This window comes from Saccopteryx bilineata, chromosome 2, assembly GCF_036850765.1.
Source record: "Saccopteryx bilineata isolate mSacBil1 chromosome 2, mSacBil1_pri_phased_curated, whole genome shotgun sequence".
NCBI lineage: Eukaryota > Metazoa > Chordata > Mammalia > Chiroptera > Emballonuridae > Saccopteryx > Saccopteryx bilineata.
In genome coordinates this window covers 387,049,187-387,070,270 of record NC_089491.1, presented here as the reverse complement: position 1 = coordinate 387,070,270, position 21,084 = coordinate 387,049,187, and the positions used below count along the sequence as shown (strand labels likewise).

The window sequence follows — 21,084 nt, the reverse complement described above, 5'->3', positions numbered from 1 at the left end:
TACTTGAACCGAATGCTATGACTTCCCTCTGTTTCTTGGTATCCCTTTTCCTTGCCTTTGCCCCTGACTTGGTCCCTGGCAGCCCACCAGTCTCTCTCATCATCTAGGTTGTAATCATGCTCACTTTTCAGGCTCAGCTAAAACGATACCTGGAAATCTGGAAGGAAATCTCCATTCCAGCCACCCATCCATCCACCTTTCCATCTGATAAACATTTAGTGAGCAGCTGCTCCGTATCAGGCACTGAGATAGTTCCTTTGGATACCAGGTGAGCACACCGGCCTTGCCTGGAAGGAGCTTCCAGTCTAGCACTGTGCTGTTCTATATGGTGGCCACCAGCTAGCTACACAGACTTGTTGAGCACTTAAAATGGGGCCAGTCTCAATGAGATGGGCCATCGGTCTAATACACACCTTTGCTCTTTAACACTTAGCATAAGAAAAAGAATGTGGAACATCCCAATCGTGATTTTTAAGTGGTGACATGTTGAAATGTAATATTCTTTTTTTCTCTCTCTCTCCTTTTTTTTTTTTGCATTTTTCTGAAGCTGGAAACAGGGAGAGACAGACAGATTCCCACATGCGCCAGACCGGCATCCACCCGGCACGCCCACCAGGGGGCGATGCTCTGCCCACCAGGGGGCGATGCTCTGCCCATCCTGGGCGTCGCCATGTTGCAACCAGAGCCACTCTAGCTCCTGAGGCAGAGGCCACAGAGCCATCCCCAGCGCCCAGGCCATCTTTGCTCCAATGGAGCCTTGGCTACGGGAGGGGAAGAGAGAGACAGAGAGGAAGGCGCGGCGGAGGGGTGGAGAAGCAAATGGGCGCTTCTCCTGTGTGCCCTGGCCGGGAATCGAACCCGGGTCCTCCGCACGCTAGGCCGACGCTCTACCGCTGAGCCAACCGGCCAGGGCTTGTAATATTCTTTTTATATTGAGTTAACATGTTTCTAAAATGAATTTGAATTCTTTTTCTTTACTTTTTAAAGGTAGCTCCTAGAAGACTATACTTTCAGGGGTCATTTCTATAGTTTGTTAAAGGTAGCTCCTGGAAAGTTGAAACTGACATACGTGGCTTGCTTTGGTAGGTCACCTTCTCCTTCTATTGGATAGCAATCGTCTGAAAGGAGGTAAGAAAAGAGTGAAAAAATAAAGTGGAGTCACTTCAGTCAAACTGCTGAGTTACTAAAATCAAGTAGCCTGAGGCATGGGAAAATGAGTCCACTCTTGTATTAACAAGCCTTGGAACTTAAGCTTTTGAACTCTCCAGTCATGCCTGAAGATGTGTACACACACACACACACACACACACACACACAAATCCTATGGATAACCCTCTGGTTACCCCCTGAAGGACTTAGTGAAAAATGTCTGTGTATCCAGACCACCTGACGTCCATTATCCTGAACATCAGGGATCTGGAAGATTATCATCTTAGACAAATCCAGAAGTTAAAAACGCCCGCTGGATTCTTCTCAAGAACGAACTTTTTTACTATAAGAACTCTTAACTTTTCTTTCTCTTCAGAACACTCTGGGTATTGCCCAGTTGTGTTTTTGGTTTGAAAATCAAGAGCCCTGAATAAATCTTTATCATTCAATTCTGGTCAAAGCCTCCTGATTCGTTTGCACTCAGCTGACTAGGATACAGAGATGGATTTGAAAATGTGCAAGGAATTTTTTAGAGCTGCTTTTATAAAAGTATGTACAGGACACAGTGAGGACTTGTTTTTAATTCAGAAGGCCGTGAGAAGAAGGAGGAAGGGGATCGATTTGTAATGTGTCAAGCACTGTGCCAGGCATTATAAATGCCCTTCTGCGCTCTGCTAGGCACTTTCCTATCTTCATGCATTGGCTTGGTATCTTATTTTATTTATTGATTTTTAGAGAGGGGAAAGAGAGAGAGAGATAGAGAAGGGGGAGGAGCAGGAAGCATCAACTCCCATATGTGCCTTGACCAGGCAAGCCCAAGGTTTCAAACCGGCAACCTCAGTGTTCCAGGTCGACACTTTATCCCACTGCGCCACCACAGGTCGGGCTTGGCTTGGTATCTTAAATCCTCCCTTAATCTTTGCAACAGCACTCAGCACAACCTGACCATGCCTTTCCATGGCCGTGCTATCCCCTTCTCAGACGATGTCACCATCATCTCTCACCTGAACTGCTTGCTACAGCAGCCTGACATATCTCTCCTGACCCCACTTCAATCCACTCTCTACCTTGTGATTCTTCTAAAACACAAACCTCATCATGTTACTCTTCAAATTGAAACTCTTCCATAGTTCCTCATTGCCCTCTGGATAGAATCTAGATTCTGCCTCAGGGCTTATACGCAGAGTCCGTCCTCCCTCTGTCCGCAGCCCCGATCTCCATGATTGCTCTCTGATCTGGCTACTCCGACCTCCTTTCTGAGCTCTGAAAGGCCCTCACTCTTCCCTCCATGTGCCGCTTTTCCTGAAAGATGTTTTTCCTCCTGTTTGACTGGTTACTGTCTTACTCTTCACATTATATTTTCAACATAACTTTTTCTAGGAAGACTTTCCAGGACTTCCCTTCCCTCCACTCCTGCCACATCCAGGGCTGTGTCTCTCTTATATGTCCCTGGACCTTACTGTACTTCCCATAAATGTAGTACTTACCATACCATATTGCATTCTCTTAACCTTTTTGGATCAGCGGTCTCTATGAGAATCTGCTAAAAGTTGTAGATCTTCCAGAGAAGAAGAACACACGATAAATTCTACATACAATTTCAGGTGTTTTATAGAACCCATAGAAGCCTTTAGGTTTCCATAGACTCCACATTTAAACCCCCTGCTTTGTTATAATTATCTGCCTATTTGCTTATATTTCCCTTTATTCTGTCTGCATTTTGAGGGTAGGAACCATGCCTCTGTCGATATAGGTATTTACTCAGCACTTGGCATGACCCCTAGACATAAAGCACTCAATAAGCATTTGCCACAGGTATGACTTGCTCTCAGACATTAGGACGCAAAGACTATCACACCTTAAAATTTCTAAATCAAATTAAATCTGATTTAGCCTTATCCTACATGGTTGGTAAGAGGTCTTAAATTCAGAAACTTCTTCTCATGGTTTTTTTTCCCTAGAACTCCAGAGCTTAAGGGGCCCAAGAAAATTCTGTAAGGTCCCATCTTTTTCAACTCATTGGAGACTGTTTTTATTATTACTCCTTCTATATTAAGATGCCACAAATGAGCACAATTAGTCACATAGGTCAGGTGCGCTGTGAGCTGGTTATCATAGTCTGTGTCCCGAGATCCTACCACATCCAGGAATCAAGTTGAAAGGAGGGGCCCTGTCTGAACTTCTTTCTCAAGGACACTCCAAACCTCCTACTCTTTCACCACTATCAGGGGAACAGCCCTTCAACTCAGAAATACCACCTTCTTATCTCTTTGGAATAATCTGACATGAAATCTTTCAGCAGGCGTGATAGGGACTGAAAACAACAACAAATGCCTAAAAAGACTAGGCAAGGAATGTTAATGAATAAAGCAAGTCAGCTTTAAGAGACAACAGGGAGCAGTGGTGACTGAGGCATGCTGGAGAACGCATGCTTCGTTTCAAAAGGAGCAGCTTTTAGTGGTATCACACTATGGTACTGAAGTGCATCTCCTTACTGGCTAATGATTATGGATGGATCTTGATTTTTAAATGTTGCAATTCATTCAAATTTTTAAAAAATGCTGCATATTGGCCCTGTATAGATGGAACAAAACTGTTGAGAACAAAACAGGTTCACGGACAGGACCTGCCCTAACAGAATGAGTTTGGACTTCTGACCTAACTCTGAAAAGCAATGGTCTGTGACTTTTTCCTTGTGAGGGTCAAAGCAGCCTAGAATGTCAGCAAAAATTATTATGAAGCTAGGGAAAATTTTTCTCACTCTTTTGTAACAATCTTGTAGACTAGACAAAAAAGACAATTCTCAATCTATAGATTCATAATGCGAATCATCCCCAGTAAATCATCCTATTTTTTTTTAAATGAGTCCTTTACATATATATATTTGTATCCTCCCTGTTAGAGATGAGGTTAAGAAATTTTTCAATGGTCAAAGATTTAATAAGTGGCAGAGATGGATTAAAGCCAGGTCTGTCTGGTTTTAAATCTTGTTTTTCCTCATCAGAATGACAACAGATTCTGGGAAGTAGCTGCACGAGGTGAGGCTGGAGTTAGAAGAGCCAGGTGGGACAGATGATAGGAGTGGAGGGAGACATCAGATGTAGGAGCAAGAGAGAGGAAGGAATCAAGGAAGTTTCAAGACTGGTTCCAAGACAAAGGAAGTTGGGAAGAAAAAGTTTTTGGGTGGTAGGATGAAGTGGAAGCAAGAAGAAACTAGGTTTGGGGCTTACTGCTCTTGTAGGTTCCCTCTCGTCTAGGTAGAGATGTTGAGTAGACAGTTGAATGTAGCGGCCCAAGCACTGGAGACGTGCCAGGGCTAGTGAGACATTTGGGGACATTCTCTTGCTTACTGATTTCTCATCAAGCCTAATATCTTTGTGATGTTTATTCTGATGAGTTTCCTGCTCTCCTCTTCTGATGATCCACTGAGTTTGTTTCAAAAATTATTAGAAACCACAGACTTGGTGGCTAATAGGACTATTTGTAGGTGGATGCTCTAAGTATGGAACACTACGTTCAGAAATGATGTTGGTGACTTGCCAAGCTGAGAGACAGGCCTTAGAGATGGAGTCTTTGATCTTCTCTAAGAAATGTTTTAAAATTCAGAACAGGAACACCATGCACATATTTGGTACAGCCCACTTCTATTCCATGTGCAGGCTGCATTAAGAGGGTAGACCTCTTTTTAGAAGTGAGTAGCAAGACACCTGGACAAGGGGCAGCTTACCCAGCAGGCAGTTGGGGGGTAGGGGGCCAAATTCACTAGGACAAAGGACAATACAGGACTTGATGTAGATTTCCCCAGGAAGGACTCTGCACCTGGCTGCCTTGGAACCTTCTATGAATTCCACCAACCCTTCCTTATTATTTCCTACCTTGTTTTGTTTTTGGGGTTTTGGTTTTTTTTTTTTTGCTTTATTCTTTTTTATTTTTTTTTAGCAAACTGGAAGTTTTCTAGGCTTAACCATGTACATATCACACATATTCAACATGAAGTAACTATATCTTGCTGTAAATGTTTATGAAAGAATTTTGATAATTTTAGTAATAACTTTTGTAAAAAATCGCCCACTTTACTCTTCCGACTTAAATTTTATTATATTTATATACAATTATTTGAGTTGTGTTGCAGTTGACTAGGTTCTGCAGACATTCCATTAAATAGTTATTAACTTTGATTTTTTCAGTTTCCTTATTTTGGAGCCTCCCCCCCCCCCCCCAGGTCTCAAATGTTTCTAAGGCTTTTTGAAAAGCTATCGTCTTTAAGGGGATATGACAGCTCAGCAGAACCTTCTTATAGCCCCTCTCACGTAGGGAACTCTATTTGATCAATGAACGAATGAATGAACGAACGAATGAGGGAGGTGAATGGAGTCTTCTTCCTCAGTGTTCTCTTCAAGGCCGGTTGGTTTCATATTCTTCTGGAATCCAAGCCTAGCCTGGAGGCTGGGTAGGAAGGCCCCTCCCCTCGCGAACACTGGAACCGCCGCAGCGGAGGAAGCTGTCCCGCGTCCGGCGCTCAGCAGATCTGGGAAGGGTGTACCCGGGATCCCAGGCTGGCGACAGTGGCCGGAGCGCGGAACGCAGTGGGGCCCACCTCAGAGCCGGTGCGCCAGGGCAGAGCGGCACCCGGAGCCCTGCCTCCCCTCCCCCACTGCAGGTGAGCCGCGGTCCCCACCCCCCGCAGCCCCGGGGTGACGTAAGGCCTCTGGACCGCGCTCCCGCCCGGCCCCTGCCGGCAGCGCTAGGGGCTCGCGATTCCACGGTGGAAGCCCGTCCCGCTGCGGGACACGCGGACTGCGGCAAGCAGAGCCGGCGGCAAGGCGCTTAGGGTGGGCCGCCGCGGGGGCCCGACGCCAAGGCGAGGCGCGTCCAGGCGGAGCTGCGTGCCCCGGCCGCGGCACACCTGCCCCTCTGTCTACACTGCGGCGGCCCCAGCAGAGTCAGCACCCGCTGCCCCGCGGATCGCCTGGCGCCCAGCCAGCCTCAGCTGTCCATCTCTGCCCGAGCCAGCCAATCGCCCGCGACCGCTCCGGCCGCACCTCCCGGAATCTATGACGGGCTTGCAGAGCAGCCTATGATATTGGGATCTCGGCGGTCAGGGCTGGGAGCGGGAGCCAATGAGCATCATTTCAGGTGGGTGGAGGGAGCGGACTTGGGAAGGTAGCTTCGTTCGGGTTGCTAACGTCTTCCCTTGGAGATGGGCGCGCAAACGGGCCAGTGGGTCTGGGGGCGGCAGTGACGGGCGTAGAGCTGGCCCAATGAGGGAGGGGGTGGGTGGGGCAGCCCCAAGCAGCAGTGCTAAGCGAGCCCGGCGGAGGCAGCGGTGGGTTTGGGACTGAGGCGCCGTATCTGCGGTCGCGGCTCGGAACGTGCGCCGACGCCACCATCTTCGGCTGAAGGTGAGAGGTGCGCCTGTCCCGGTCCGAGTGCGGCGGCCGAGCGCCGAGGGACGGTTAGTGGAGGAGGGAAGGATCCCGGGCCGGTGGACCCGTTGGCTCTGGAGGGCAGGAACGAAGCCGAAACTGGAGCAGGGACGAAGCTAAACGGGCTCTGGGCAGAGGATTTGTGCTGCGGGGGCCCTGGACTCATCCGGGGAAGGTCCTGGGGAGTGGGGCACGGGGCCCCGTGGGTGGGGAGACCCCTGAGAGGGCGGGTACTGCGGTCCTGGAGACTGAGACCGCTGCGGGGATCAGGGCCTGGGTGTGCGAGAGGACGGCCCCTGGGGGGCTGGGGATGGAGATCCGGGGCGAGAATGTGGAAGGCTGGTACTCGGTGTGTGGGGTCCGAGCGCCCCAGAGTTGGGGGGCCTGGTGCCCTGGTGGGGGTCCCGCGGGGTCCTGCCAGTCTGTGTCTGCCTCCCAGGAGGGGAGGGGGGGTCCTGGACCGACTGGAAAGCGCGACTCTGATTGGGGGTGGGGAGACGCTGGACAGGAAGGCGTCCGGTGGGGTCCTGGGGCTTAGGCCGGGTCGGGCCCCCCGTGTCCGTTAAGGGGCTCACCGAGGGGTTGGAAGGCAGGCGTCGCGCCCGGGCCCCGTGGCCTGGAGGGACCAGAGGGAAGGGGCTCCGCAGTGCCGGGAAGGCGCGCGCGGGTGAGGGTCCAAACAGCCGGCCGGCGGCGTGAGGGCAGGTCGGGCTGCGCGGGTTCCCGGTAGGGGCGTCCCGGAACGCGCCCCGTGGCCCGCAGCGACCGGGGTGGGCGCCCGGCGAGGCCCCGCGGGGTGGGGGGCGAGGCGGGAAATGTGGCGGGGGCGCGCTGCGGCAGGGCGGCCGGGGGGAGGGTCCGCGCTCGCTTCGGGATCCCTTTATTGTGTGAGTGATCTGGGAATGGCTCGCCGCAGTCTTCCTGGCCTTCTGCAGCTGGGGTCACACCCGGATCCCAGAAAATCAAACTGCAACGGGGTCGGAGGGAAGTTGAAGCCGCGGAGTCCTGGCGTGTGCGGGGCTTTGTGGGCCTGCGGTGGGCGGATGCGGCCCGGGGACCCGAGAGGCCCCCAGCCTGGCCTGCCGGAGAGCCAGGGCCTTGGGCAGGAGCTTGGCGACTCGGTGGGTCTGAGCTCAGCCGGGGAGGTTTGAGTAACGTGGCCTCTGCCTATGACCGTTATCTGTTTCTTAGGGCCTCTGCAGCTCCCTTCAAGATCTCTGCGGTCGGTGGAAGGGGGTGGGGTGGGGTGGGGTAGGGGAAAGCGGGCGGGGTAGATCCAGACTGCAAATGAAACAAAGACTGCTGTTTTCGCTGAATAATATAATACTAAATATAATACTTTGCTTTTGCTGAGATTTTTGTTTTTTAACATGGAAACTGAGGATTCTTTGAGTCAGGCTTAATTATTCCTGATAGTATCTCACTCTGGAAAACTTTAATCTATTTATTGTTTTATTTCCTTCAGCGATCTGTTCTTGTTAATTATTCTTTTAGTCCCGTGCTTTCTGGTGTTTACGTCTGCCCTGTCTGTCTCAGATTCTGGAAAAGTGGCCATTTTATGCATCTCCATACTTCAGCATCTTAAATTCCGTTTTTCCCCCTTCTTATCTGGAGAAAGCATATGGTGTAATTGTGCGATACAGCACGAGCTTTTGCAGCAAAGGGATGTGACCCGAAAGCCTGGCTCTTTATTTGGGCTCCTTGGGGAGATCATTGCCGTGAAGACAAGCTGGATGGGAGGTGAGATGGAGGAAATTTTGAAGGGCACGTTGTAGGGTGAAAGACTATGAGGCTGCGGTTTATGGACTTTCTCATGTATGAATTAAAATTCCCCGTGCTGGGTTCCCATTTCAGAAATATGGAATACAAGTATTAACTGAGAGGTGGTGCAGGCCATGAGTAGCCGTACTGCCCTTTCTCATTTGGTTCGTGTTTGTGTTCATTTGATTAAGCAGAATATTAATAAATGCACAGACTTGCTCGTCTCTAGTGCAAGTGACCTCAACGGTAGCAGTACACAAATTGGGACAACTCTGGTTTACTGTGTCTTATTAGGGATGCTGTATTGTGGAAAATTTAGCCATCATTTTTGTTTGGCTTTTTATGCAAGATAAAGACTATACTTTCAGGGATCATTTCTATAGTTTGTTACTTTTATGCAAGATATTCATAAAATTGAGTTGTTTCCCTATATCCATACCTAGCAGTGGGTGCTGGGAGGCAGTTGAGAAATTTTCTGGGTGGCATTTCATGGGAAGTCAAATAATGGTCTAGCAGGAGGGAGCCCAGGAGCGTGTGCCCCTAAAAACTAGTGAAAGGGCAGGGCATGAGGCCTTGACTCTGTAGGGGCTGATTCATACACAGATAAATGACTTAACTATCATTAGGCAGTTATTTCAAATGATACCAAGATACTTTGGGTTATCTTTATGTCTCCAGCAAAGAGGTTCCTATTTATTCTCTGCCCCCACCCCCGAAGTATAGGTTGTTTTTTCTAGAAAATAGAAAGCATTTCCCCAAGGATGCAGGTGTGTTCATTGGCTGAGCCTGTACTCCTGAAGCCATAATCAATAGGGTTTTTATTTAGAAGAGAAGCAGGATGCAGTGTGCATCGCGCCCTTCAGAATTTCCTCCCTCTCACCGTCCATTGTCATTGAATGAACTCAGGAGCTGAACCCAGAGTTGAATCCCAGCCCTGCCACTTGCTAGCTCTGTGACCTTGCGCTGGCTTTTGGCTTTCACTGTTACCTCAGGTTCCTCATCTGTAGAATGAAGATATAAATAGTTCCCACCTCATGGGGCTGTTGTGAGGATTAAGAGTTGATCTATGTAAACTGCTTAGAATAGTGTCTAGCCATCATTAGTGATATATAACAACACTTATTTGCTATTTTAAAAATTGTGGTGTTATCCTTTCCACAAGGCAGAGCATTTGGGAGTGGTTCACTGTTAAATACCAGTATTATCAAGATTGGGTCCCAAATGTACAAAGGAATGGGAAAAAAAAATACAATATATTTGGCAATCACAAGTGAAGAGTTAAAATGAACAAAAAAATCTGATTGGCCTCATCAACACTATCAGTTAAACAATTTGAACGCCCACTACCTGCTCAGCATTCTGGGATAATGCAAGGCAGGGAAATAAAAATGCCGGAAGAGCAGCACATAATGTTAAGAGAAGGATAAGGATTAAATTGCCAGATTGACCTGAAAAGAACTTCTGAAAGGGTGTCATTTGGGTCAGGATTGGAAGGAATGGTAGGGTTTTGGTTGTGGAGGAGAGCTTACTATGAGGGTAGAGACCACTCGTAATATTTGATCAGTGGGTATAGGTCCATCCCTCCTTGGACCAGGGACTAGGCTGAGTGCTTACCAGATAGCAAGGTACAGGAAAGCATCCTCACAGTGTTTAATTAGTTGTATAAAACTCTGGGAGAGTGAAGACCTTTTGAATATTTATTCCTTTTTTTTAAGTGTGTATATGTAATTTCCATTCGCAAAACTGGGAACATTTTTTAATTACGCTTTTGAGATCTGTTGGATTCATAAGCATTTCCCCACCAAAAACGTACTAATAAAATTTAAAACATACTGCCCTGGCCGGATAGTTCAGTTGGTTAGACTAGAGCATCATCCCGAAGCGCAGAGGTTGACAGTTCGATACCTGGTCAGGGCACATACAGGAACAGATCTATGTTTCTCTCTCTCTCCCTCTCTTCCCCTTTCTCTCCCTAAAATCAATAAGTAAAAATTTTTTAATTATAAGGAAAATTTTAAATGTACTGATTTGATAAAATAATTTTAAAATACATAACATTTTTTTTTAAAGGCCTTCTCTAGAAATGACCTATGTTATTCTAATTTATAGTCACCTACTAAATTTAAGCACACCCAACGTAAAATTAAAGAAATGTGTGTGTGCCTCCTGGCAGCAGGACAATCTCCTGTCGTGTGGGATCTACAGCTAATAACAGGTTACTCTTATTATTCTTATTAGCTATTATATTTTATTATAGTTGGATATTTCCACTTCTGATAGACTGTCCTTTGGGCAATGTGTGTGTCTGATTGTCTCCGAATTCAGCTAGGATAAGTCCTACTTCAAAGCCATGCATCCTCCTTAGTATTTAGTTTATAAGTTCAAAAGACAGAAAACTTGTTAATAATATTATAGAGTAGTCGCTAGAAGTAATGGGGTTTTGAAAAGATTTTTTAGACTGTATATGTGTCCATGAATATTTTCTGTAAGAAGGCAAATGCAAGTTTAGTTTTTAAAAAAACGTATTAGCAATTTTATTTGTAGAACTCCTCATGTTACATGTTTTGTGATTTTTGTTTTATCCAAATCTGTTATCCTTAAAACATTGGCATAGTCTTTAAATCTTGGTGTGAATTAGTCTAGAACATTGATTTTTTTTATTTTTATTTTATTTTATTTTATTTTATTTTCTGAAGCTGGAAACAGGGAGAGACAGTCAGACAGACTCCCACATGCGCCCGACCGGGATCCACCCGGCACGCCCACCATGAGGCAACGCTCTGCCCACCAGGGGGCGATGCTCTGCCCCTCCAGGGCGTCGCTCTGCCGCGATCAGAGCCACTCTAGCGCCTGGGGCAGAGGCCAAGGAGCCATCCCCAGAGCCCGGGCCATCTTTGCTCCAATGGAGCCTTGGCTGCGGGAGGGGAATAGAGAGACAGAGAGGAAAGCGCGGCGGAGGGGTGGAGAAGCAAATGGGCGCTTCTCCTGTGTGCCCTGGCCGGGAATCGAACCCGGGTCCTCCACACGCTAGGCCGACGCTCTACCTAGAACATTGATTTTTAACCTCTCTTTCGACCTCAAATACCAGTTAGTAACAGTGGCTCACCACGGCAGCCAGAGAACTAGGGAGCAGTGGTTCTCAAAGTGTGGTCCCAGGACCTGCAGCATTGGCCTCATCTGGGAATTTGTTAGAAATGCCAATTACTGGGCTCCACTCAGATTTAGCTAAATCAGAAACTCCGGGGATGGGGCCCCTGCAACCCGTATTTTTTGTTTTTTAAGTGAGATGAGAGGAGATAGACATACTCCCACTTGCACCCGACTGAGGCCAATGCTCAGACCAACCCAGCTATCTTTAGTACCCAGGGCTGATTGAACCAATTGAACCAATGGCTGTTAGAGGGGAACAGAGAGGAGGGGGAGAAGGAGGGGCAGAGAAGCAGATGGTCACTTCTCATGTGTGCCCTGACTGGGGCTCGAACCTGGGACTTCCACACATTGGTCTGACGCTCTATCCACTAAGCCAGTGGTTGGTAAACTCATTAGTCAACAGAGCCAAATATCAACAGTACAATGATTGAAATTTCTTTTGAGAGCCAAATTTTTTAAACTTAAACTATACAGGTAGATACATTCCTTATCAAGGTTGCGCCGCACGTGGTATTTTGTGGAAGAGCCACACTCAGGGAGCCAAAGAGCCGCATGTGGCTTGCAAGCTGCAGTTTGCCGACCACTGCACTAAGCCGACTGACCAGGGCCCACAGTCTGTATTTTAATTAACCTTATAGGTAGGTGCTGCTAAAGCCCATGCTAAAGTTTGTGTTCTAGAACAAGGACATTTGTAATGCATTACATTGTAACAGTTTCTGAAGAATCTTAGCTATTTGCCTCCAGTACATAAATTCTTACTAGCAGTGAAACGGGTTCTATGGGCTACCCCACTATCAGTGATTAATTCTTTGTGACACAGATAAACCCCTTTAAAAATCTAAAGAAAGTTGGCCCTGGCCGGTTAGCTCAGTGGTAGAGTGTCAGCCTGGCGTGCGGGAGTCCCGAGTTCGATTACCGGGCCAGGGCACACAAGAGAAGCACCCATCTGCTTCTCCACCCCTCCCCCTCTCCTTCTTCTCTGTCTCTCTCTTCCTCTCCCGCAGCCAAGGCTCCATTGGAGCAAAGTTGGCCCGGGTGCTGAGGATGGCTCTGACCTCTGCCTCAGGTGCTAGAATGGCTCTGATTGCAGCAGAGCAACACCCATCTGGGGCGGAGCATCACCCCCTGGTGGGCATGCCGGGTAGATCCTGGTCGGGTGCATGCAGGAGTCTATCTGACTGCCCCCCACCCCCCCCACCCCTGTTTCCAACTTCAGGGGAAAAAAAAAATCTAAAGAAAGTTATTAGTGTTCCCCTTTTAATTTTTTATTTATTTATTTATTTTATATGCCTTAGGCATGAAACAGCTCTGGCCACCAATACAGGCATCAAGCTAGGATGAACTAGGGCTGAACATCTGCTTTGCCCCTGACTGATATAAGAACAGCACCACCAATCAGGTGCCTCTTTGCCCATTGCCAGGGGCTCTAGTACTCCCCTTTTAGAAGTACACACATGTATAAAGTAAGTGTACACCATTTTTATACCACATCAGCTTGAAATTTATCTATGGGCTCAAGGTTAACTACCTCTTCACAACTTTGGACTACTTTATGGTTAACCTTGCAGCCTTCTATCTTGCCTACAAAGACTCCCCATCATTTTGGGGGGACAGGAGACATTGGGAGGGTTTGATAGAGCAAGAGTAGGTACTCAGTTGGCTTCTTGCATTGATTTGGATGAAGTCATGGATGGAATTCATGCTTATGAAATTTGTAATAACTTGGAATTTGGAGTAATAACAGAAGTGTTTAATGGTGTTATTGGATTCCAATAAGATGTTGTCAAACAGGAATGGTGAGTCACAACAGAAAGGTGAATGATGAATGTAACATCTTGTCATTTGATCCCAAAGCCAATCGCACAAGTATAAGAGGGGAGGCAGCCCAGCAGCGCGTCTGGAGCTTTGGCTGACGGCTCGTTACGAGCCAACAGTGACCGAGGGCCACATGCACCAGTCAGGTCTTGAGATATATTAATTGTAAAAGTCACTGAAATAGCTTTGCCTAGTGTGGCACTATGGTTGTTAACGGTTCTTTTTTCTTCTGTACCGGTAAGACTATATCCGGAATATCACGTTTGGTTCTGGGTCTCACACAAGGGGCATCAGCACATGGAGTCTGTTTAGAGGCAAGAGCTCGGGGCAGTGGAATGAGTCTTGGTGAATGATGGAATGTCAAAGGGAAGACAGAGGGAGTAGGAGCAGCTGCCGGAATGGGAGTCGGGACCTGAGCAGATACCATTACATACTTGAAAGACTGTCTGTCATGTGAAGCCCAGTTACGCTTGTCCTCTGGCATTATTTGATCACATTAAGACCACATTGGCCATAGATAAGCTACAGGGGGATTGCCTTGGGGTATTTGTCAGGGTGAACTTTGAGTCTGTTGTCTGAGGGTAGAATGGGATGTTCGTTTCAGATCTGATGCTTTGCGCTTCTGTTTTGTGGCTTTCTCCTGGTAGTCAAACTCAGGCTGGCACCGCTCCACAGGCCTTTGGTGATGAATTTTTGTTTTCATTTTCTTCATTCTCCTTTCCCTTCTTAACTCTTATTTAATTTGTAGTGAGGCTGAAAGAGGAGATGGAGAAGGGAAAAAGTCAAATTGGAACTTCGCTTTTTCCTCTGCTTGTTTTTCAGCCCTCATTAACTGAGGACATGTCTTGAGTGGTCTTCAGGCAACCAGAGTCATAATTTGTGATCACCCCTGAAATTTACCTTGGAAACTTGGTTCATAGGGCTGTAAAGAGGGATACCTCAGCTCATTAACTCAAAGTTGATGCTTTCTGTTTACCAAAGGTTTTGTTTTAAGTTCCTTAGAAGAGTAAAATTTGTAAATCATTTTATATTTGTAGGTATCTAACTTTCTCACCCTCCTCTTTTCCTAGGGGCAGTTGCTCTTGGATCCTTCTGTTTACAATGGCGCAGAGAAGTGGACTTGAAGATCCGGAGCGGTATCTCTTTGTGGACAGGGCTGTCATCTACAACCCTGCCACCCAGGCTGATTGGACGGCTAAAAAGCTCGTGTGGATTCCATCAGAACGCCATGGCTTTGAGGCAGCTAGCATCAAAGAAGAGCGGGGAGATGAAGTTATGGTGGAGTTGGCAGAGAACGGGAAGAAAGCCATGGTCAACAAAGACGACATTCAGAAGATGAACCCACCTAAGTTTTCCAAGGTGGAGGATATGGCAGAATTGACGTGCTTGAACGAAGCTTCCGTTTTACATAATCTGAAGGACCGCTACTATTCAGGACTTATCTATGTAAGTATTCCCTCTAAATAATCCTGTAAAGTGTGATGACTGGGAGTTAGTTTAAATGATACGCACTGTCATAAGCAAATAAGAATGTGGACTACCTACCCTCGCTGTTTAACACTATTACTTCTATTCAAGATAGCCTCTTGCCTACCCCAAATCTGGCTTTGCTTTCAATTTTAACACATAATTTAAAATACTCCAGTCTGAAATTAAATACTCCGAATGGTATGGTAAGACTTGCGGTTGTGCTCCGGAGTATCATGGGATGAGGGACAGCATATGGCAGAAAGACCGGGAGGGTAGCGTGGGCCCGAGAGCTGCATGAAGAGTAGGGCGGAGAGAGCAGACTGCAGGAAATGCAGTGTGTCCGGAAGTGGAGAGTGCAGGGGCTGCGAGCCTAGAGATTTCAGTGACGCTCACTGGGTGCAGGGGAGTGGGAAAGATGAGACTGAGGTCTTTAAGAGGGAACAAGTTCAGGGTGAGATTGAGGCTGAGGTCCTGTGGTCAGTACGTGACACATGCGTGTGTTGTAGTCACTGACCGTGTCACCAACCGTATAAAAGTTATTAAAAATAATAAGGGATAACACAAGCCAGATACCAAAAAAAATCTAGAATGACAAAACAGGTTTGAAGAGATGGTAGATGCAGTTGGCAAAGATTTAGAGAAGGCGGTATAGCTGGAAATTAGATTTAGAATGAAGAGAGACATTGACTTTGTAGTGGTCTGAATTTGGAAAAGAATTTTATGAAGCTCATGCATGATTCAAAACATCAAGTCAGAACTAGCTTTATCATAAGATTAGTTTATTTAGTGACCGTTTACCAAGCGCCTGCTACTGTGACAGTGGCGGACAGGTCGGGTCCCTGCCTTCATAGTGCACCCTGTGAGGAAATGAACGGGGTAGAGTAAGTAGAGGAACGACTTTTCTCAGCAGGTCAGAGAAGGGCTCTTGAAGAAGGTAGCATTTGAGCTGGAATCTGACTGATAGGACAGAGCCGGCCGTGGGAAAATCTGAGAAATGAATAGTTCATTCATGACCTTTGCCAGAGAAGTTTCATTCAAGCCCCAGGTCTTGTTTGTTTGTTTGTTTGTTTGTTTGGTTTTCCTGCTGTGAGGTGGGATGTAAACTAAGAGAGTCAGAGGCACCAGGTTGGGGAGGTGGCTGGGGGAGAAGGGGAAAGGTTTGGAAAGGAAGAAAAGCTAAAGATCAGAAAACGATGGGAGAGTCGGTTGAGCATCCAGCTGGCTGAACAACAGAGTGGGTGGAGTGGCCCTGTTTCTGTCTGGCTGTGTGGTTTTGCTAGATTTGTAGGCTCACTGCAGGTCCATGCGGGCAGGGAACCCATCCACTGTTGGGTCTCCACTGCCAGCCTGGGACCTTTCTCTTCTGTCCCCCGTCAAACAAGTTGGAGGGGCCCTGGCCGGTTGGCTCAGCGGTAGAGCGTCGGCCTGGCGTGCAGGGGACCCGGGTTCGATTCCCAGCCAGGGCACATAGGAAAAGCGCCCATCTGCTTCTCCCCCCCCCTCCTTCCTCTCTGTCTCTTTCTTCCCCTCCCGCAGCCAAGGCTCCATTGGAGCAAAGATGGCCCGGGCGCTGGGGATGGCTCCTTGGCCTCTGCCCCAGGCACTAGAGTGGCTCTGGTCTCGGCAGAGCGACGCCCTGGAGGGACAGAGCATCACCCCCTGGTGGGCAGAGTGTCGCCCCTGGTGGGCGTGCCGGGTGGAGCCCGGTCGGGCGCATGCGGGAGTCTGTCTGACTGTCTCTCCCCGTTTCCAGCTTCAGAAAAATACAAAAAAAAAAAAAAAAAAAAAAAAAAAAGCAAGTTGGAGGGGTCTAGAGTGAGGGGGGTGGGAAGGAAGGCGTGAGAAAACTGGGAAATTAAGAGATGGCAGTCAGCCTGACCAGGCGGTAGCGCAGTGGATAGAGTGTCAGACTGGGATGCAGAGGACCCAGGTTCGAGACCCCGAGGTCGCCTGCATGTTTGAGCAAAGCTCACCAGCTCAGACCCAAGGTTGCTGGCTTGAGCAAGGGGTTACTCGGTCTGCTGAAGGCCCGCGGTCAAGGCACATATGAGAAAGCAATCAATGAACAACTAAGGTGTTGCAACACGCAATGAAAAACTAATGATTGATGCTTCTCATCTCTCTTCGTTCCTGTCTGTCCCTGCCTATCCCTCTCTCTGACTCACTCTCTGTCTCTGTAAAATAAATAAATAAATAAATTAATTTAAAAAATTTTTTTAATTAAAAAAAAAAAAAAGATGGCGGTCAGATCGTAATGTTGATGGCAAAGATTTGAGCTGCCAGGCAGTTTTGGATGCTGCCGGTGAGGTGTGACTTGGGAAAAGCTGGGAGATGTGATGGCACAGCCCAGCAGTGGAGGAGACCGGGACGGTGGGGACGCCCAGGCTCTCTCTCTGCCCGAGTCTTTGCTTTGTCCCCACACTGTTGTCTCCACTCTGGCCCCTGGAGGTTCCTGCAACCGGAAGAGAGAAGGCAAACAGGAAGTGGAGACTGTGGATTAAAGAAGGGGTGAAAGAGAATACATTTTACTTGTAGCCATGCTTCGTGAAACTTTTTCCGCTTAGCAAGTGTCGTTTGTTTGTCGAGTTTGTGTTTTTCCAACTTCACTCACGTACAACCCCAGTGAATTTCTGAGTTTCCTTTCAAAGCACGGCTCCTTTTGGTCATTGGTTGGTTCCCTGAGGAAAAGCATGTAGTTATTTAAGTTGCAAACTAAATTTGCTACTTTTTAAATAGAATACCATTTTTATTTTATATAATAACTGATTGATAAATTATGGCTACTTACACTGCAGTATTTAGCACTCATTTTCTTGAAAATAAAGTGAGCCTGTCACATCAAAGAAAACAACTGACGGTCCGTGATAGAATTTGAGTTTTCACATGAAAATTAAAATTTGGAGAAACTTGTATCTGCCACCATGAACTTGATATCAATAATGAAAAACCTTTCTAATGTGCTAGATGAATGTGATTATGACATACAGTGCATTGTCACCATTTGGAAGGCTTGCAAAAATCACTAAACCAATGTATTCCAAGTGATGTGTATAGATGTTACAGAATCATACATGGGTAAAAGGTTTCATCCAACATGCAAGATTAGACAGTTTGTTTTGATGAACATAGTGTGAAAAATTCATTGATAAGGTTTCAGAAGCTACATTGCCTCTGGTCTTTAAGAAATGATTACTTACTGAGTTTTGGTGTACTATCAGAGAATATCCACAATTACTTGAAAAGACTGTTAAACTGCTTCCCTCTTTCTAGCTATATATCTGTGTAAGTCTGATTTTCTTCAGATGGTTCAACCAAAACAAAATATCATAACAGTGTGAATGTAGAAACATGAAAATTGTGCTGTTTTCCAGATAGTAAAAGATTTGCAAAAATATAAAACAGTGCTACTCTTCTTACTTTTGTTTTAGAAATGCTACTTATGTTAACTTGTATTTGTTATTATTTAAAATAATACATATACATTTTTTTTTTACAGAGTCAGAGAGAGGGATAGACAGGGACAGAGAGGTGAGAAGCATCAATCATTAGTTTTTCGTTGCGCATTGTGACACCTTAGTTGTTCATTGATTGCCTTCTCATATGTGCCTTGACCGCAGGCCTTCAGCAGACTGAGTAACCCCTTGCTCAAGTCAGTGACCTTGGGTTCAAGCTGGTGAGCTTTCTGCTCAAACCAGATGAGCCCGCCCTCAAGCTGGCGACCTCGGGGTCCCAAACCTGGGTCCTTGGCATCCCAGTCTGACGCTCTATCCACTGCTCCACCGCCTGGTCAGGCCATATACATTTTTAAAGCTCAGTTATATAAAACAAGAGGTCTTTGGAGTCTTTTTCTAAGAGTGCAAAAAGCCCTTTAAAATAAACAAGCTTGAGTATTTTGTTCATTTTTGTTTGAACATAATATTACATTATAAGATTTTCAACTCATTTTTTTATTCAAATGTTTTTGTACACTGTTTTTTCCCGTTTGGAAACTGGAACGTTATGAATGTTGATTGCTTCATTGAACAGCATTGGACGTACCTTGTGCATGTAAGCATGCCTTTCTGTAAGGTGTAGAGCTAGGGCTGGAATTCCTGGATGAGAAAATTTGCATATTTTTAACTCATCTTGAGCTTTTTTAGATAATATTGATTTAGTCAGAGTCTAGCAGGAAACAAGGCTCTCAAACTAGGTATTTTGAGAGCTTACTAAGAGGATGATTTACAAACGTGGGTTTAGAAAACAAATGCTAGTTGTCCAGTGTCCAGTACTAGTGAGGGCTGAGAGGCCTTGATGTGATTTGGTCTTTAAAGGAGCCATGAGAGGACCGCTGTGTGGAAGGACTTCCTGATAGCAGTGTGGCCTCTACAGAGGGGTGCCCACAGCTGGGACAGCTGGCAGGGAGGATCCTAGGGAGTAACTATCCTGACGTTGTCTCCTCCCGGCCTCAGCCTTCTGCACATGGCCTCCACTGGTTGAGCTCAGCTTGAAGCCAGAAGAGAAGGGGATTTGATGACATATTATTTAAGTCAGCCTCAGTTTCATTTGGAATTGAATTTTGTGTAGAGCATAAGATTAATTTCTTTCCTAAATTGCTCTCCAGTTTGACCCTGTGCTGTTTACTGCAACAGTCCGATCTCCACTGCCCTGAAATGCCACTGTTACTATGAACCAAGTGTTCATAAATCTGTTGACTCCGTAGTGTGTCTTATGTTAGGGGTCCCCAAACTTTTTACACAGGGGGCCAGTTCACTGTCCCTAAGACCGTTGGAGGGCCGGACTATAAAAAAAACTATGAACAAATCCCTATGCACACTGCATATATCTTATTTTAAAGTAAAAAAACAAAGCAAGAACAAATACAATATTTAAAATAAAGAACAAGTAAATTTAAATCAACAAACTGACCAGTATTTCAATAGGAACTATGCTCCTCTCACTGACCACCAATGAAAGAGGTGCCCCTTCCAGAAGTGCGGCGGGGGCCGGATAAATGGCCTCAGGGGGCCGCATGCGGTCTGCGGGCCTTAGTTTGGGGACCCCTGACTTATGGGCTGTGTACCTGTCTTTGGGCCAGTAGACCTCTTACTGATTATAGCTTTGAGCGTGTGTACACACACACACACACACACACACACCCCTCTCAAAAACCTTATTGGAAATTTCATTGGGATTTTGTTGATTCTGTAGATCAGTTTGGGGGAGAAATAAGATCTTTACAATATTTGGTCTTGTAGTTTATGGGTATATCCATTTATTCTGAATTTTTCTCAATGTGTTTTATGGTTTCCTTTGTAGAGACCAGGAACATCTTTTGTTGAATTTATTTTTGGGTGTTTGATTTTTGGATGCTATTTTAACAATTGTGTTCTAAATACTGCTTTTTAATTGTTACCATTATGTACAAATACAGTTTCTATGTTTTGTACAATTTTTGTATATTGACTTTGTATTCACTGACTTTACTAAGTTTAGTTATTGATTATAATAGATCAACTGGATAATTCTTTTGGATTTTCTATGAATATAGTCAATTTCTGCAAATGAGTTTCATTTTCAATTCTTACATGTTTCTTTTGTTGATAAAAGTAAGTCCAAACGTATAGATGAAATTTTTTGAGAGTTTGATCCAAGAAACAGGACAGACCTAGAAGCAAAATCTTAGAGGATTGAGAAAATGCTCTGGAAAAATGGCACTTTGCAGTTCCTTTTTACATTTAGAGTCAAAAGAGAATGTTACATGAAATCTATTAGCGGTAGATTAAGGAGGCGGGAGAAAGCAAAAGGGTTTGTCTGTAAGATTGGATAAAAAGCAAAATGGAGAGGCCCTGGCCAGTTGGTGGCTGTTTGGCTCAGTGATAGAGCATCAGCCCAGCGTGTGGAAGTCCCAGGTTCTGTTCCTGGCCAGGGCACACAGGAGAAGCACCCATCTGCTTCTCCATCCTTCCCCCTCTCCTTCCTCTCTGTCTCTCTCTTCCCTTCTCACAGCCAAGGCCCCTTTGGAGCAAAGTTGACTCAAATGCTGAGGATGGCTCCATGGCCTCCACCTCAAGCGCTAGAATGGCTCTGATTGCAACTGAGCAATGCCCCAGATGGGCAGAACGTCGCCCCCTGGTGGGCATGCCGGGTGGATCCCGGTCGGGCGCATGCGGCAGTCTGTCTCTGCCTCCCCACTTCTCACTTCAGAAAAATAATAATTTAGAAAAAGGCAAAATGGAGAGATACATACTTGTACATTGGTGGATAGAGGATAGTTAACATTAACTTTTACAGTTAATAGAGATGGGATAGGGCAACAGAAGATGAGTTTTGAAGT

General features: G+C 46.3%; 1 protein-coding gene, 1 non-coding gene and 1 pseudogene across 6 annotated transcripts in view; 2 read left to right on the top strand and 1 right to left on the bottom strand.

Annotated features, from left to right (window-relative positions):
* The first annotated feature begins 5,662 nt into the window (after positions 1-5,662).
* Positions 5,663-21,084, top strand: part of MYH10 (myosin heavy chain 10) — a 119,464-nt gene continuing 104,042 nt past the window's right edge. For 2 of the 5 annotated variants that reach the window (XM_066264233.1, XM_066264232.1), the window contains exons 1-2: positions 5,880-6,285; positions 14,372-14,747. In XM_066264233.1, coding sequence (XP_066120330.1) covers positions 6,227-6,285; positions 14,372-14,747 — 435 coding nt within the window. In that variant the 5' untranslated portion in view covers positions 5,880-6,226. Of the gene's footprint in view, positions 5,810-5,879; positions 6,286-6,384; positions 6,552-8,296; positions 8,316-14,371; positions 14,748-21,084 lie in introns of those variants that run through there. The other 3 variants (XM_066264236.1, XM_066264234.1, XM_066264235.1) reach the window with 3 other exon arrangements.
* Positions 8,689-8,786, top strand: LOC136327766 (small nucleolar RNA U3; annotated as a pseudogene).
* Positions 12,769-12,912, bottom strand: LOC136327567 (small nucleolar RNA SNORA48). Its single transcript, XR_010729757.1, has one exon. It is a non-coding gene; the product is annotated as a small nucleolar RNA SNORA48 (small nucleolar RNA).